Below are 17218 nucleotides of genomic sequence, written 5' to 3'. Positions count from 1 at the left end.
CCAGAGTCGGTCACGACTGGACCTAACGGTCAGGGGTCCCTTTACGCCTTTACCTTTATAGACTGGGGACTCAAACAGGGATGGATGAGTTCCCAACTTCTCTCATTTTTCCAGCCTTAAATTCAATTGTCCAGATTTCTGTATCAGTTCCCCAAGCCCCCCAAAAAGTCATCATGAAAATTCACCATCATTAAAGTGTGCATTTCTCCTCTTGTACACACTTTTGTATGAAAGTTTTCCTAATTGACACATTCTTGCAAACCACCATCTGCAATATAATGCACTTTCCCCTAATAAACATATTACTTGATTGGATAACAGCATCACACAATGCAGAGAAATACAAACTTCATTTTAGTTTGCATAACATTTTGGGAATACAAATCAAATAGGTTCGCATTAAAAAGTGAGGCAAACCAAATCTCTCTCCCATCTGTGGACTAGAAATTTGGCAAATGCAAATTTCATCAGATAGCTGTTTTTTCCCCAGGAGTGTGAATTTGACAGGTTTGCATTAAAATGTGAACCAAACCCACCCAATTTCTCCCCACCCTGACATTAAAGCGCTATGTTATGGCAACATTTAGATGAGTCTAGTTTGGGACAGTAAGCTACTTGATACAGAGAGTTTAAAAAACCTGTGATGGAATCTGTTACCAAAGCGCCATCTGTCCATGTGGAGTAGGCCTGGTTTCAGGTTGGACCTTACTCTTCACCCAGGTAACAAATGCTCAGAGCAAGACTGATTTTCAAACCACGTTCCATAACACAAAGCAGTGCTAATGCATCTAAAATTCTACTCAGGTTTCGAGTGCTGCTCTCTTCTTAATTTTGATCACAGGGAGACAAAAGTGTTCCTTCAGCAAGTTTTGCTATTGCAAGCTGTTTTGATCAGACAGCTTTCTGTGTCTCCACAAAGCTGTAATAAACACAGCAGATGTGGCAAGACTGAAGAGCTTGTGAACATTACTTCTGTTCTTCAGATGCAATCATGAGCACAAATAGACAGTGTGCTTGAGATAAGAAGTCACAGTAGTGCTTTCAGTGGCTGTTTCATGCAACCAGGACCTTTTGTGTACGCAACTTCTGTCTGGGGAAATATGGCTTCTTTAGTGTGGCAGGTCTTCAGAGGAGCTGGAAGGGAGAGCTTTCCCTCTCAAAGAATTACAGAATTGTAGAGTTGGAAGGGTCATCTAGTCAAATGCCCTGCAGCTCAGGATTTTTTTTCGCCAGTTTGGGGCTCAAACCCATGACATTAAGAGTCTCATACTCTACCAACTGAGTTTTCTCAGGAGTCAATATCACAGAAAAGTTGCAAAGCTGCTTAAACCCCCCACACACTCACCCAAATTAAAACAAAATGTGCAACCACTAAATGAATTGCAAAAATAAAATAAAATAAGCTTTTTTGAATCATAGCAGAGCTCTGTCCCTGCCTTCAACTAATGAATTAATTACCCCAGTCTTTGCTCTGGAGCTCATCCTTCTTTCCCCAGGACCGACACAGCTCCTGGGATGGAGGCCAGTATACAAATACACATTGCTCCCTTTAACAACTTGCATTTGCCAGCAAAACAAAATGCAAACAAAAAGCAAAAAAACAGGAAGAGAAAATGGTTCTCAGGTCCAAATGAACCATTATGCTAAGTAAACTATAGAGGAGGTGGCACAAGCAAAATGGGAGCGTCCTAACTTATCCCTTTTCAGCTAAGGAATTCACTGATAAGAAGAACATCGCCATCCTTCTTCCAGGACTGGGCTCCTAAGCTCAGAGCATGGTACAATTCCTCCTCCATCACATGCTCCATCACCTGGGCATCCCTCCCCAACCTTGTGCCTTCCAGATATTTAGGTTTGCAATGCAGCATCAGCACCAGCCAGCTGGAGAAGATCTGGAGGGTGCCAGGTTGGGAGAAAGCTGATCTAGTGCATTATTTTTTTTTTGCAGGCGGGGGAGACAGCGGAGATCTGCTCAGCATGTTTATTACACTTGTAGCCCACAGGTCCACCAAGCAGTTCAGGGAAGCATATAGGAGGGATATCCCATTGTCTCTTTATAACAATCATTCCATCAGGTTGAACAATATCAGTTTAGGGTTGTACACAATGTAGTGGCATATAAAGCAACTGACATTCTTGTTCCACTGGCAAAATGTTTCACACCAGTGGAGCAGAGCTGCACAAGCGGAATCTGTTACGCACCAAGTTTCCATTGGCACAACCATTATGTTGGATTCCTCTGTTGCAGAACATTAAAACTCACCCATTTGCTAGCGTGAGAGCCCTTGACCTAGCAGACTGAGAAGCTGGGATACATCCACATAGAATCTGAACTGCTGTATCTCTGATACAGGCCCAGCATTATCCACTGAGTGGATAGCAGTTAGGAAAAGTGCTGCAGTTATGCCGGCCTTGCTGTCTTTGCAGATAAACTCAACAGGAAAGAAAGCAGCTAGCATAGGATGTTGGTGCAGATAGGTCAGCCCAAGGCCTCGTACATTTAATCCATTTCTGGAGGGCTTGGACAGGACCCAAGGAAGCCTTTGGGGTTTAGTCTCTAGTAGTTTTGTTCTTTAGTAACACAAATTAAAGGTATTTCTGATTTTCCGAGTATAATCTCAGAGATTAGCATCTGGCACAAATGTTAATCTCCATGGCAAAGCTGATCTCTCTTTCTTAGGAAGATCGAGCCACACAAAATTATTTCCCCTCAAAATAATCCCAATTCTGGAACATTCCTCTTAGCTTCCAATCCAGTCCATCTGCATTTCAGAGCACAGGGGACTGACCTCAGACCTTCTCCTTCAGGAGAATACTGTCTGCAGTACTCAAGCGTGAAAGAGTCTGTCGCTTCTGGGTTACTGGTGCTCCATCGGATGGTGGCAGCGTCCCAACACACACTGCATTCTTCTGCCTTTATTACAGGGGTCGGGGGAGCTGCGGATACAACATCGTGTTAGCTCTGCTACATAGTGATAGCTGCAGTCTTTGTACGCTGAAAGGAATGAGCGCATCAGTATTGCTAATATCAAGCTGACACTCCTCATCAATTTCTTTAAAGTCTTTCCCCCCCTTCATATGTTTTCCTTCCTCAAATGGTAATAATACCCATAGTGATAAGATCTAGACAAACTTATTATTATTATTATTATTATTATTATTATTATTATTATTATTATTATTATTGAGGCCCTTTGCCTCATTTCCTTTTTGGAAGGAGGGGGAATCACAGCTAGCAATTAAAACAATTAAACTAAAAATACAGCTGAGTGCAATTAGCCTAAATCATGAGGTCTTCAATCCTACACTAGTGGCCTTAACTACCCCTTAGATTAAATGTGTTGCTTGCAGTAACATCAGGAGATTCCCCCTCACCTCCCTGTAATCCTAGGTATTGGGAGGGAGCTAGTTCCATCAGTGCCACAATGTGTGGAAATACACCACCCTTCGACTAGGAGAGGGGGAGGTGGGCTTTAAATGTAATAAATTAATTGCTAGCCACCAGGTGTTGAGTAACGTACATGTGGGCAGTACTGCATTTTGTCATGTTTAAAGGTAAAGGGACCCCTGACCATTAGGTCCAGTGGTGGCCGGCTCTGGGGTTGTGGTGCTCATCTCGCTTTATTGGCCGAGGGAGCTGGCGTACAGCTTCCGGGTCATGTGGCCAGCATGACTGAGCCACTTCTGGCGAACCAGAGCAGCGCATAGAAACGCCGTTTATCTTCCCGCTGGAGCGATACCTATTTATCTACTTGCACTTTGACATGCTTTCAAACTGCTAGGTTGGCAGGAGCAGGGAACGAGCAACAGGAGCTCACCCGTTGCGGGGATTCGAACTGTTGACCTTCTGATCTGCAAGTCCTAGGCTCTGTAGTTTAACCCACAGCACCACCCGCATCCCTCTTGTCATGTTTAGCTGTATACAAATCATTGACATTGTTGTCATCATCGTTGGCATGTATGAACCAGCCCAATATGCATCTCATAAAGATATCCATCTATTTGAAACATCTCCACAAAGATCAATACAGGGCACATCATAGCAGAGGCCACATTCTCCATGCATTCCATTAGACACCCTCTGTATTAAACACAGAAAAACTACAAACACCGGGGAAATTTGCAAGCTACTTACCCGTTCTAAATGTGGATTTGCCACTGGGAAAGCTACATCCTGAGTAGTTCACAGCCATAACCCACACACTATAAGAGTGACCTGGTTCCAAATCTTCCAAAATGCAGTTGCTCTCCTTCACAGTAACGCGGTATTCTTCTACCAAGCCTAGAGCAAGTAAACACACAGAGGAAACAAGTCATGAGAATGTCACGGCAGGTCAACAATAACTCACAAGGTGTCAGTGAAATTAACTCTTTATTCAAAGAAACAAAACAGCACAGGTCTAGTGAGCACAGCAACTCCTCCTGCTAGATCTTGTCCCAATAAGGCAGTTGCGAGGACTGAAGGTCCTTGCCTTTCCACTGCTCTCTAAGACTCCTACCTCCAGGTCCTTTCCAAGCAATCTGAGACCACACCATCTTGTTTGTCTTTGTTCTGCCCTCTTCATACCTCTGCAGGTTCTGAAAGACTAGGGGGAAAGGGACGTTTGGGAGGCAAAACATCCGATTTCCAGGTCGTTCAACAACCAAGGTATGGCTGTACTATTTTTTAGAAACCAGCTCTGCTATTCATAGTATCTAGGTAGGTACAATTCTGTCTAGTTGGTACGACTGTATCTTATAAATATTGTTCCTTAACAGTGTGCACCTTTACACAGAAACAAGTCCTACTTTGTTCAATGGAGCTTATGCTCAGGTAAGTGTGCCTAGGATGCAGCCTAAGAGCACTTTGAGGCCAATGATTTTGTCACTTTTATTTTCATTCATTGTCACTACTACCCATGTATTTATTGTATGTACAGTGGTACCTTGGGTTACATACGCTTCAGGTTACAGACTCCGCTAACCCAGAAATAATACCTCGGGTTAAGAACTTTGCTTCAGAATGAGAACAGAAATCGTGCTTCTGCAGCACGGCAGCAGCAGGAGGCACCATTAGCTAAAGTGGTGCTTCAGGTTAAGAACAGTTTCAGGTTAAGAACATACCTCCAGAACGAATTAAGTACTTAACCCGAGGTACCACTGTATATTCTTCAGCCTTAGCTTCCTACCCAGCCTTAATAAATGCTGAATTTCTACAACTCCACTCATGCATCCACGCATCCAGATTTTGATGCGGGTTGTCACAAAACTGGACATGTAAGAATGGGAAAACAGCACCTTGAAATGAAGATAGCAAAGTAGCCGTTTTAGCTTCAATAGGGATGCCGCCCTTATGTAAGAGAAATACATTAAGATTGCCCTCCAATAAGGAAAGAGGAGGAATGAGAGAATGGGCAGGAAGTGGTGCAATGCAAGACTTGTGACCAAAACAACAGCAAGTTTAATGCGGTCCAAACATTTGCGCAAATAACCCTAGGAACTGGAGCATAAGAAACAAAAGATCACTGATGTAGTGCACATTTTCTGTGGCTGATGAAAACTGCCAGTCTAAAACATTCTGAGATGCTATCATATTGCTTTTGTATCATGTCTTTTATTGCTTTTGATTTACTCCTATAATTTGATTCTATAAACTTTTCCCTCTCCGGCTTCTCCAGCTAGCAGAGAGGCACAATCACTCACGCACCACTTTGTTCTCTGTTTCCTGCGCATTCCTCCATACAATAGACCTGGAAAAAATCAATGACATCATCTTCATTCACAGTCCAATACACTGCAATCGATGTGCTTGTAGCTGAGTTTGGATCCTGAGGTTGTAATTTTGGAGTCTGTGGAACTGCAAGAAAATAGGCAATCAGTTATTCATACACCTCTCTGTTTGTTGAGCATTCCAGGCTGCAGCTAGGAATGGCTAAATCTGTCAATATGTCTCATTTTTCTAGTTGTATATGCAGTCCTCCACGTTCCCACCATTTGCCATTTTTCTTTAAAAACATTCCTCAGGATAATTCCTTAGCATTGTAGTGCAAAATTCTCTCTAAAAAAATATTTTTCTATATAGTTTTGAAGCAGAAGTGTATGACTCCCAGAACTGCCCTCCCAGCTGCTCAGGAGTTGAGCCTTCAGTGTAACTGATCCAACACCTTTATGGGGATGTGAGAAGATCTAAGAATGTGTCTAGGGACGCGGGTGACACTGTGGGTTAAACCACAGAGCCTAGGACTTGCCGATCAGAAGGTTGGTGCGACGGGGTAAGCTCCCGTTGCTCGGTCCCTGCTCCTGCCAACCTAGCAGTTCAAAAGCACATCAAAGTGCAAGTAGATAAATAGGTACCACTCCGGCAGGAAGGTAAATGGCATTTCCGTGCGCTGCTCTGGTTCGCCAGAAGCGGCTTAGTCATGCTGGTCACATGACCCGGAAGCTGTACGCTGGCTCCCTCAGCTAGTAAAGCGAGATGAGCGCCGCAACCCCAGAGTCGGTCATGACTGGACCTAATGGTTAGGGGTCCCTTTACCTTTACCTTTAAGAATGTGTCTCTTCCACCTAAGCATGCAGACATTGGGGCTATTGATCCTAACTATGTAGAATGTCTGCAAAGAGAGGTTCAAAACCAACATCTCTCAGTATTAAATTACTTGGTCGAACAAAAGAAAATACTCCCTTCCTCTCTTTCCTTGGCAGATTTCCATTTGATGTGAAATGAACATTAAGATCCACATTAAAAATAAAAAAGTTTTCTGCTTTCGGTTATTTTCTGATGCAATCATGAATTCCTGTGGCACTAACAAAGCACATGCTGACACCAGCAGATTTTCTGTGATTAAGGAAAAGAGCTGCCTGTCATTCAAAACATTCATCTTTCCCATCACGGAACACAAATGAGATTATATTTCCTTATTTACTCAGGCTGGAGACAGAATAATTATTTCAGCGAGCATGAAAGCCTGTTAACCCACCATGGCAATGAAGTAGGTGCTAAAGTAGAAATGGAATAGTGTACATCACAACATAGGGGGGTTAGTTTCAACCCTTCCACACCCAATACCATTTTCCCAACAAATTTCCCTCCAAAAAACCTGCTGTTTGCCCTATTTTGGAAATTTCCATTAAGAAAAGAAGTGCAGGCGGAATAACGTTATACACCTTCTTCAACATTGTGTTTCCCTATCAGATCCCAGCCCCGGGATTGAGATTTTTTAAAAATGGATCCCCTGCTATTTATTTTCACCCCCTTTCTACCATTTGAAGTTAACAAGTTTTTGTGGAGATTGAAAAATTTAAAAACAGAGACTGAAATCCAGTTATCTCGTCGGAGTTCCGTCAGAATTGCACCAGCAACAAGTATAAACAGAGAGAAATTTTTATTTATTTTTTTACTTATTGCAGGAAATTTTGACTGTTTGGCTTTGAGATATTGTGTATGTGTATATCATTATCATTTTGGCATTGTAAATATCATTTAAGACTCTCAAGTATTAGAAGGTGCTGAGTTTTTTTGTATATTACTGTCAATGAAATCACATACAGAGTGATATACTCTGTATTCCTGGGGAAGTGGTATTGAGACTAAAAAATCTGCAAAATCTCTTTGTCTGGAGGCAACAAGAAATGTCGGAGCAAAAGAAATGAGGGCATACCTCACAAGGTACCAATGCTTCTTGCTAAAACATTTTTGTTGTGGTCCAGTTTCCATCACTGTAGTGGTGGAACATCAGTCCAGGTGAATTAGAGTTTTCACTTAGGCATGCAAGACAGGCAGTGGAAGAATCAAGATCTAAGCTGGAAGGGTTTCTGATACTCTTGACAGGGACTGGCCCAAATAGCAGCTTCCCACACTACTGATTCAGCACTAATTGAGAAATCGGGTCCTCCCTTAAAGAGGGCAAGTATTGCGGTGAAACCTTGACAACCGACACCCTGTGTTGTGGGTGGGTACAATTGGTCAGCCACAATACCCGATTGGTAGGTCCATCGAAGCTGGGTTCAATTTGGCCAATGGCACGCAGTCCAAAAGGTTCAAGGGACCTTTTTATGCCCATGCATGTGACCCAGAGCTTCCTCTTTCGGCGCATGCATTCGGAACACCCGCCCACCTCTCCCTACTTTTAGGGCTTGTTGCGCTTGACCTTGTTATGCCATCGTGTGTCGTCTGCCATTGGGACAGGGGCATGGCAGAAATTTTCCCCACTTGGCTGATTGGCTGTTGCCATTTGGGTTTTGCCTGTCGTGTAGCAAATCATCACAACTTGTAAGGTTGCGGATAGGCTCTGGTTCAGGTGATAGGGATGCGAGAACGCTCTCGCCATCCCAATGGGAAGGGTATTCCATTAAAGGAATCCAGGAACTTGGTAGTTTGGTCAACCCCTGTGAGGAGGTTATGTCCGTGCCTGAGTCCAGGGGGACATTTGGGTGGCAGAGTTAGCCCGTTCCCGGCTTTCCACTTATCCAGGTGTTCACCCTTGGCTGACCTATGCTGGAACCCTGGGTCAGTGCTACCTGCATGGTAGGGAGCTAGTCAAACCAGAGCCAATGCAACCAGTCACTTTCTGTAACCAATAAAGTTGTGGCCTAAATTCTGCCAAAAACCAAACCAAAAATTTGAGTCAAGTGTGAATTTACTTAGGGGGGAGGTTTCTGGGTCTGAACACACAAATGCAGGAAGTGATTCAGTTCTAAGTACAGGAAGTACAACTGCTGCAGAAAGAGGAAGGAAGTTGATGCAGGACTTTGCACATGAATCCTTCATCTGGATGGAGTCACCAGGGCCGAATCCACTAAACTGTGTAGTCTTCCACTGTGTTTGTGGGGATGTGTTTGGTTCCCTTACAACTCCCATATGTGGTAAATCAACACACACTAGACACTCTCCAAAATTCTCTTTTAAAAAAGAAAATTGCTTTTCTTGTGTTTTTCCAAGGGAAATCACTTGTATAATTTGAGGGAAGGTGTGAGATGAACTATACAGCTGGCTTCTTGTGAAGAGACATATATTGATACACAGTGTCTCAGCTTTACCTATGGGCAAATAGCAGGCGACCAATTTCTAAAACAGTAATTTGGATGGATTTTGCTGCTGTCGCAAACACAATTTGAAATGGTATCACTTTAAAAAAGCTGGTTATACATAGCTGATTTTGGCACCAAAATCTACTTTTCTCAAGAATGACACACACACTCTCTCTCTCTCTCCCAACAAACATAAAATTAGATGCTGGGGGAAAGGTGAAGGAGTGGGTAGCTGCAAATGAGCAGTTCTCAGAATTCATATTTCTTGTTAAAATGCTTTACAAGAAAGCTAATAAAGCAACATCGGTGGGGTGGAAAATTATTTGCTTTCTGTGTCCCTGAAAAGGAACCAACCTATTAGATATGTAGGACCATGCAAGGGACCTCAAAGGTCATCTGGGTCAACTCCCCGCTACCTCCAAACTGATGCAGGAAATCTCTAGCAAAAGAGACATCCTTGCCTTCTTCCAAGGCAGACTTGTCCCATCAGGAAGTTCCTGTCACAGATGCAGCTGCTCAGCACTGCTCAGAACATCAGGATTTGTTTGAGTGAGGGAGAGGCAATGTGGGTTTCAGCCCCAGAAGGGACCTGAGGGCAAGGCATGTTGACACTTCCTGGCCAGAAATAATTACTAAATAAAGAAATATTTGCAGGGGCAATGTTAAAAGGTGGAAACTCCAAGCTCCAGGGGAGATGAGCAGGCATGTGGTTGGGCGCTGTGTGAATGGGATGCTGGGCTAAAGAAGCCACTGGCCTCACCCAGCCGGCTGTTACGTTAACAAGCTCTCCTTTTTCATATTGCCCTGGAAGCACAACAAGAGGAAGCACAGCTCACTTGAACTCCTTCTTTGGGCCCTTGCTTATACACTGGTACCTTGGGTTATATACGCTTCAGGTTACAGACGCTTCAGGTTACAGACTCCATTAACCCAGAATTAGTACCTCGGGTTAAGTACTTTGCTTTAGGATGAGAACAGAAATCGTGCTCCGGCGGCGTGGCAGCAGCCGGAGGCCCCATTAGCTAAAGTGGTGCTTCAGGTTAAGAACAGTTTCAGGTTGAGAACGGACCTATCTTTGTATAGTTAGAGAGAGGAAAAAGTTGGCTTGTATATCTTGACTCTCTTTTTTGTTACAATTTTTTCTTTTGTATTTGGTTGTATGTTTGTTATGTGTATAACCTTAATAAAAATGTATTTGACAAAAAAAAAAGAGAACGGACCTCTGGAACGAATTAAGTACTTAACCTGAGGTACCATTGTAATGTGCGAAGATGCTCTCCTCTACAGATGACTGGGGATCATGATTAATCCAGACCTGCAGGTGACTTGTCTTTTCAGCATGAACAAGAAGTGATAGTTGCTCCTTCTCCAGTTTCCTCCTCCATAATCCAAGCACAATCAGGCTTCACTTCAGACTCAGCTGATTACTAATTACATGCAGAAGCCAGCAATGTCACATTTCCGTTCCTGTGTACATCTTCCCCCTTTTTTTATTTTTTAGGCTTCATGCGTTTTCAAGCAATGCACCAAATGTTTGCACAGATTCTTACCAGGCATGTGTTTTAAGGTCTGGTTGCCTTTTGCGGAGCCACTTGCAAAATGTTCAAACTGTGAGAAGGCAGGTGGTATCTTTTCCAAAGCCAGAATATTCTCCACCGCAGAAAGTAACCTATGCAAAGGAAAATATAGACCCATTGAAAGGCATTTCCATAATATGTGTGTAACATCAACTCATGGTTTGCACTATGTACCTTTGACCCACACTCCCCTTTCCTTTCTGTCTTCTGGCAGCAATCAGAATATTGATTATTCCCCCCACTGCATGCAGGAAAAGAGAGCAGGCAAAACAATTGGCGAGCAGCAGAATGAAGACACAACTGCCCAATTCTCTCCTGCTGCCTCAGAACCCTTTAGGGAAAAGACGAATGTCTAGATTCTTACCTGAAAAGCCTATTTGGAATTAGACTAACAGGTTGCTCGTACTAAACCTCTCTCTTCTTCACAACTACTAAAAGTGCAGGAGCCCTGACCTCTTTTTAATCTAACAACAACAACAACAACAACAACAACAACAACCCTCTTTCCTCTAAGGAGCTTGAAGCAGTGTACGTGGTTCTCCTTCTCCCCATTTTATTCTCACAACAACCCATGAGATAGATTAGGCTGAGACATAGCCCAAGCATGAAAGTCACCCAGTGAATTTCATGCCTGAGTTTAAAACTGAAGATATAGCACTGCCTGGCAGATGCATAACTGCCCAGTTCTGGAGCAGAGTAGTGTTCAGAATTAAGGTTCAGTGCAAGCCCCTTAAGAAATGCAGGAGTTCAAATGCACAGACAATATCCTTTGAAGTGTTTCTTGAATGCAATAGAAAATTGACTAGCATACAGGAAGCTGGCTGATTCCAAAGAGATAATGTACAACAGCTGGTGGTGAGTCGCTAACAACCCCCAAAAAAGAAGGAAAAATGAAAACAAAATGGATTAGAAGTAATTAGCTCTTATTTGCCGAGCTCATTTTAGAGAAGGAGAAAAGAATATATTTTTAACTCTGAGACAGAAGAAACATCCAAAGATTTTTGTGCAAAAGATTGGTGCTGCTGAATGCAACTGAATTGTTGTTTAAATAGCAAATAGACAATGGTCTAGTTTGCACCTAATATTAAACCATGGTTTATTAAACAACAGCTTACTGTTATGTGGGAAACCAACCCAGCAGCTTAACTATGGATTATCAACTATGCTTAAAGATTGCTCATTAACCAAGGTTTATAGTTGTTTTATAAATCTTAGCAAATGTCAATTATACTTCAGCATTCAGTGTGAACCCAGAGCTGCTCTTTAAAGACGGGTGTAAAAAGCCGTCACCACCCAGAAGCTACGGAGCCATGAGTGAAGAACAGGTCTACCTGGCTTGCCTCTCCCTCCTTTAATGGAGGAAGGGGGGCATAAAAGATGTAAGTCATTGTCTGTCCAATGTCTCATCTTTGACTATGGCTCACTGCAGGAGCAGCCAATGTGGTGTATTCCTGATATTTTGGATAACAACCCCCATAATTCCTGACCATTGCACATGCTGGCTGGGGCTGATGGAAACTGGAGTCCACAACTTCTGAGGGGCACGACATTGGCTACCCCTGTTTTATTAACTAAACCTGCTTTACTGTTATGTGCTAATGAGGCTAATAGGTTTGCACTTCTTTAAATAATGCAAGTGGGAGTTGCAAGAAAACGTTGCACTGTGTAAGCCTCACTCTTTCTGTTCAGGATCCCAGCCAGCCATGATGGTTCATTCACTGTGAGAAGTGAAGCTACAGGGAACAAGGCAGAGGGCTTTCTCAGTAGTGTCACCTGCCCTGTCGAATGCCTTCCTATCAGATGTCAAACAGATAAACAACTAGTTGACTTTTGGAAGACATCTGAAGGGAGGTTTTTTATGGTTTGTGTCTTATTGTGTTTTTTATATTTTGTTGGGAGCCACCCAGAGAGGCTGGGGCAACCCAGTCTGATGGGCAGCATATAAATAATAAAATTGTTGTTGTTGTTATTGTTGTTCCCCCATTCTACTATTGGAGGTTTTAGTAGTGTATGGGCAAAACAATATTATCAAATAACTTTTCACCTGTCTTAAACGCATCCCTCCCCTGCCCCCCAATAACTCTACAGTCTTATCTCTTGCCATAGATCATTTCCAAAGCCAAATAAATGGTCCCTGGATTGATATTAATTTTACTATGGAGATCAGCCCTTCTAAAAACGATCTCAAACTACATGCAGCTTCAATGTAATCCTCTTGGCAAAGGAAGCAGAAATACCAGGACAAGTTCAAAACTCATTGGCCTAGCAGGACTTCACTATGGTCTAAATTTAGCTCAGCCTACCAAAGAGACGCCTAGGATCGTTTTCATTAACATTTCATCTAACATTGAAATTAAATCAGCAAAACAGGAACACTCACAAATATTGGCATTTTAACAGAATGCATCTGGAGTTTTAAAATGGTTGTGTACAGCAGTGATAAACACCTGCTTTTTAAAAAACCAGCTACATAGATGCTATTGCAGGAAATACAGAATTGAATAATGCCATATTTATTAGTATTTAAATGATGAATGAGAAAATGCATGCAAATATTTCAAACACTTTCAGCTGCATTACCAAGCACACAATTTCCTCCTTAATATCTGGCGAGGAAATGGCTGCATGCCTTCAGCGGAGCTTGGAAGTATTAAAAAGCATTCAAACATGCCGTTCCTAATACTCACTATAACGCACCAAAACTACATTTCATATACCTTTTATTGATTTCTTCTGATGACTATGGGAGGAAAAGGAACATGGGAAGGAACAGATTAATGCGTGTCACAAAATTATATTGGACATCAAATCCACAAGATCCCATTCACGGACATATGCCCCACCTCTGATATTGTACCAGTTCAAATATGCACAGCTTTCCTAACCTCATATGCATTTTGCAGAATCTTGCCCTCCAGAGCTGCAACACCACAGTGATATGCCTAATACCTGCATTTGAGACTTTCCAAGCTTCAATAACTTTATAACATGATGAAGAAGAAGAAGAAGAAGAAGAAGAAGAAGAAGAAGAAGAGGAGGAGGAGGAGGAGTTTGGACTTAATATCCCGCTTTATCACTACCCAAAGGAGTCTCAAAGCGGATAACATTCTCCTTTCCCTTCCTCCCCCACAACAAACACTCTGTGAGGTGAGTGAGGCTGAGAGCCATCAGAGAAGTGTGACTTGCCCAAGGTCACCCAGCAGCTGCATGTGGGGGAGCGGGAAAGCGCACCATGGACCCCTCAACCGTATTGTATTTCAGATTACTTCCAGTTGTACAAATTAATTAGCAATGGTATAGTTTCAGAGATGTGGGGGTTCTTCTTCTCCAATGTGCCAGATGTATAGCACAGGGAAGGGGAATATTTATCATCCCAGAAGCCACATTCCCTTCTGGACAACACATACACAGTGGTACCTCTGTTTCTGAACATAATCCGTTCCGGAAGACCATTCGAGTTCTGAAACGTTCAAAAACCAAAACTCAATAGCCAACAGCTAGGCCTTAGGATCTCGCACTCAGCGGAAGCTGCGTTTCCTGTTCGACTTCTGAGGCATGTTCAAAAACCAAAGCATTTACTTCCGGGTTTATGGCGTTCAAGTTCCAAAATGTTCATCAACAAAGACGTTCAAAAACTGAGGTACCACTGTACCAGTGGCAGGTGGGGCAGGAAATGTAAAGGTTGCCTTGGTACAATAGGCTACTTTCACTTTCTACACACAATCTCACAATATTATAATCTAATTACTTATATTGCTCATAGCTCAAATCCTGCCTGTGAGTTCATCATTCTATAGCATTTCTTTAAATAGTCTGAAAACGGCATCCATTCTTCCATAAAATACTCAGCATCAGATTCTCTTAATTTTGCTGTTAATTTTGACTGCTCTACATAGTCCATTATCTAACTTATCCATGAAAAAAGTGCTTTCTTCGTGACTTGTGCAGGAGTGTGGTCCTTGAAGCTGGCACCCCAGTTTTAGTCCACTTTCTATTGGAGGTTATGGCATCGTTCAGAAAGTCTACTGCAGGCATAGGCAAACCCGGCCCTCCAGATGTTTTTGGGACTACAACTCCCATGATTCCTAGCTAGCAGAACCAATGGTCAGGGATGATGGGAATTGTGGTCCAAAAACATCTGGATGGCCAATTTTGCCTATGCCAGGTCTACTGTGCTAAATATTCATATTGATTTTGAATTGTATGGAATTCTATTCTTTAATTCTATGGTATAAAAACTGTGATGTGATAAAAGAAATAAAAGAAGACACAAAAATATAATTAAAGATCGCCCAGCATCTAGCATAGCACATTATGACTGCTACAACGGGCAGAAAAACCATTTAAGCGGTCTGCTGAGACCCCCAACAATTTTCAAGAGGTCCATGGGGGGGAAAGCACTGAACTAGGGTCACTACCTTAGAGCTCAACAGCACAATCCCATTTTTGCGATTCTCTTCCTCAGTGGGCCTTACTAAGTGGTAAGTGCACAGAATTGGAACCTGACAGGGGATTCCTATGTGCATTTACTCAGGAGTAAGTTCTGCTGTGTTCCATAGGGTTTACTCTTAGGTAGGGATTGCAGCCCAAGCCTCTATAGTCTTATATAGGTAAGTGTGTATATAGGTTTGCAGCCTTCAATTTCTATCCCAGTTATGTGATGGGTCTATGAGTATTTGCATGTAGATTTAGAACAAATGGACATAGACTATATTCCTTTGTCATGTAGGTAGGAATATAGCCTGTGTATATATATTTTTTCAGCACAATGCACAATTCTTATCAACATTAAGTGTAATTTTATACTCACACTTAGGAAAACAAAATCATCCATTTCTTCAGTTTCCTTTAAGATCGTCTCCAACGTGTCCTTTGCTGTATCAATGTATTCTTGAAAATTAACCATCTGTTCATAAAGATAGTCCATTTTTGCATTCTTTACTTCCTCAAAGCTCTGCTGCTTTCTGTCATGGTGCCCTATCACAGTCTTGATGATGCTTTCATTTTGCTCATCCAAAAGCTGCTCCTTTTCCTTACAGTTTTCCTAGAGGTTTAAAAATAATAATCCAGATGTTGGAAAAAAATAAAAATCATTGGTGAATTTTTCTCCTGTGTACTGGAGATTTCAGGGCCACTTCTCCCTGCTTAGATTGTTCAGTGGTGACTAGCAACAGCTTTCCATGGGGTTCACAAAGAGGGTCTCTTTTAGTTCAGCCCAGAGACTATAGACGGTTGAAAGGGAAATCACACAGTGATGTCAGGTGATTGACAAGTGAGTAGGTCTCGGGGACTGGGCAGGACTGGGAAGATCTGTGTCTGAGACCAGGGAGAGCCTGCTGCCAGTCAATGTAGAACTAATGGTCTGATTCAGAAAAGTTCAACTAATGGTCTGAGAAAGAAAGAAAGAAAGAAAGAAAGAAAGAAAGAAAGAAAGAAAGAAAGAAAGAAAGAAAGAAAGAAAGAAAGAAAGAGGAAGGAAGGAAGGAAGGAAGGAAGGAAGGAAGGAAGGAGGTGGCAAAGTGAGAGAGTGATGGGGAGGGAGAGAGGAGAGAGGAGAGGAAGGGCATGACAGAATCAGAAAAGTGTATGGTTAAAAAAAAGGAAGAGAAAAAGGATGGCCCTCTCACTTTCAGTTCCTGCCCTGCCCACTGCTGTCATGTAGCTCTCAACAGATTATAACTGAGGGAACAAAAGGCTTGGCAGGAGAGAGAAAAACCACCCACCCTTGGGCTAAATGATTGATGGTTGACTTGAACCCTTCAGTAGTTTTATCTATTTATTTGAAAACTGCTTAATATTTTAAAAATCTCTAAGCAATATATAACATAAAAACAATAAGCAATATCACAAATACCAATACAGAATCTAAAAACAGTAGTATAAAGCCACAGAAATGCAAAGGAAACCAGAAATTCAGAGGATTCAATGAAATAATTTGAACTTTGACAACCAGCTTCCGAAAGGCAGAATGGAATGTTTCATACAAAACTGGAATGAGTTTTGTGTCCATGTGTTTTTGTATGCTGTTAAAAGTCACCTCTTCTGTAGAAAGAAAATGTTGTGTTCATATCATGGCCCATCCAGTTGAATGATTTTTTTTTTTTTAATTCTCAACAAAAATAAATTCTCAACAAATGAGAAGGAAGGCAGATGCCACACACTTACCTCAAGAGAATTAAACAGAGCCTCAATCTCACTGACAAACCCCTCGATCTTCATAGATCTTTCTTGCAAAACATCTAGGAATCCATCCAATTGGCTCTGAAATATTAAAGTTTCACAACCATCTAAATAAAGTGGTCAGGAAGTTGCGAGATGGTGCTATTATATTTTACATAAAAACTAGACCAAAACAAAATGTTTAATCTCAGAATGCATCCTATGGCTCAGTGCTTCATTGATATACTGCAAGGATCAGGCCCATAGTCCTGGTAGCATCCCACTGACAATAATTTCCCAAATCCCCACCTCTGGGGATCATTGTCCCCAGAGGGGTCTCGGGGACACTTGATGAAGTTGTACTAGAACAAAAACCACACTGCAGGATAAGGAAAATTATACAAATGAGTGTGATGATTTTAAGCCAGGCAATAAGTATCACAAAAGATTAAATAAATTGGAAGGCACTATGGGGG

At 42.1% G+C, this 17218-nt stretch overlaps 1 protein-coding gene across 9 annotated transcripts in view; it reads right to left on the bottom strand.

Annotated features, from left to right (window-relative positions):
- Positions 1-17218, bottom strand: part of CMYA5 (cardiomyopathy associated 5) — a 48891-nt gene that overhangs the window by 14035 nt on the left and 17638 nt on the right. For 5 of the 9 annotated variants that reach the window (XM_083703358.1, XM_083703361.1, XM_083703362.1 and 2 more), the window contains 7 exons: positions 16749-16844; positions 15394-15627; positions 13301-13323; positions 10557-10675; positions 5687-5836; positions 4136-4282; positions 2790-2937 (listed from right to left, as the gene is read on the bottom strand). In XM_083703358.1, coding sequence (XP_083559484.1) covers positions 2790-2937; positions 4136-4282; positions 5687-5836; positions 10557-10675; positions 13301-13323; positions 15394-15627; positions 16749-16844 — 917 coding nt within the window. Of the gene's footprint in view, positions 1-2789; positions 2938-4135; positions 4283-5686; positions 5837-10556; positions 10676-13300; positions 13324-15370; positions 15628-16601; positions 16626-16748; positions 16845-17218 lie in introns of those variants that run through there. The other 4 variants (XM_083703359.1, XM_083703363.1, XR_014556359.1 and 1 more) reach the window with 3 other exon arrangements.

Source organism: Podarcis gaigeae (genome assembly GCF_964106915.1).
Source record: "Podarcis gaigeae genome assembly, chromosome: 11".
Taxonomy (NCBI): domain Eukaryota; kingdom Metazoa; phylum Chordata; class Lepidosauria; order Squamata; family Lacertidae; genus Podarcis; species Podarcis gaigeae.
The sequence above is the reverse complement of the archived record's forward strand: the minus strand, read 5'-3'. Positions and strand labels throughout refer to the sequence as shown.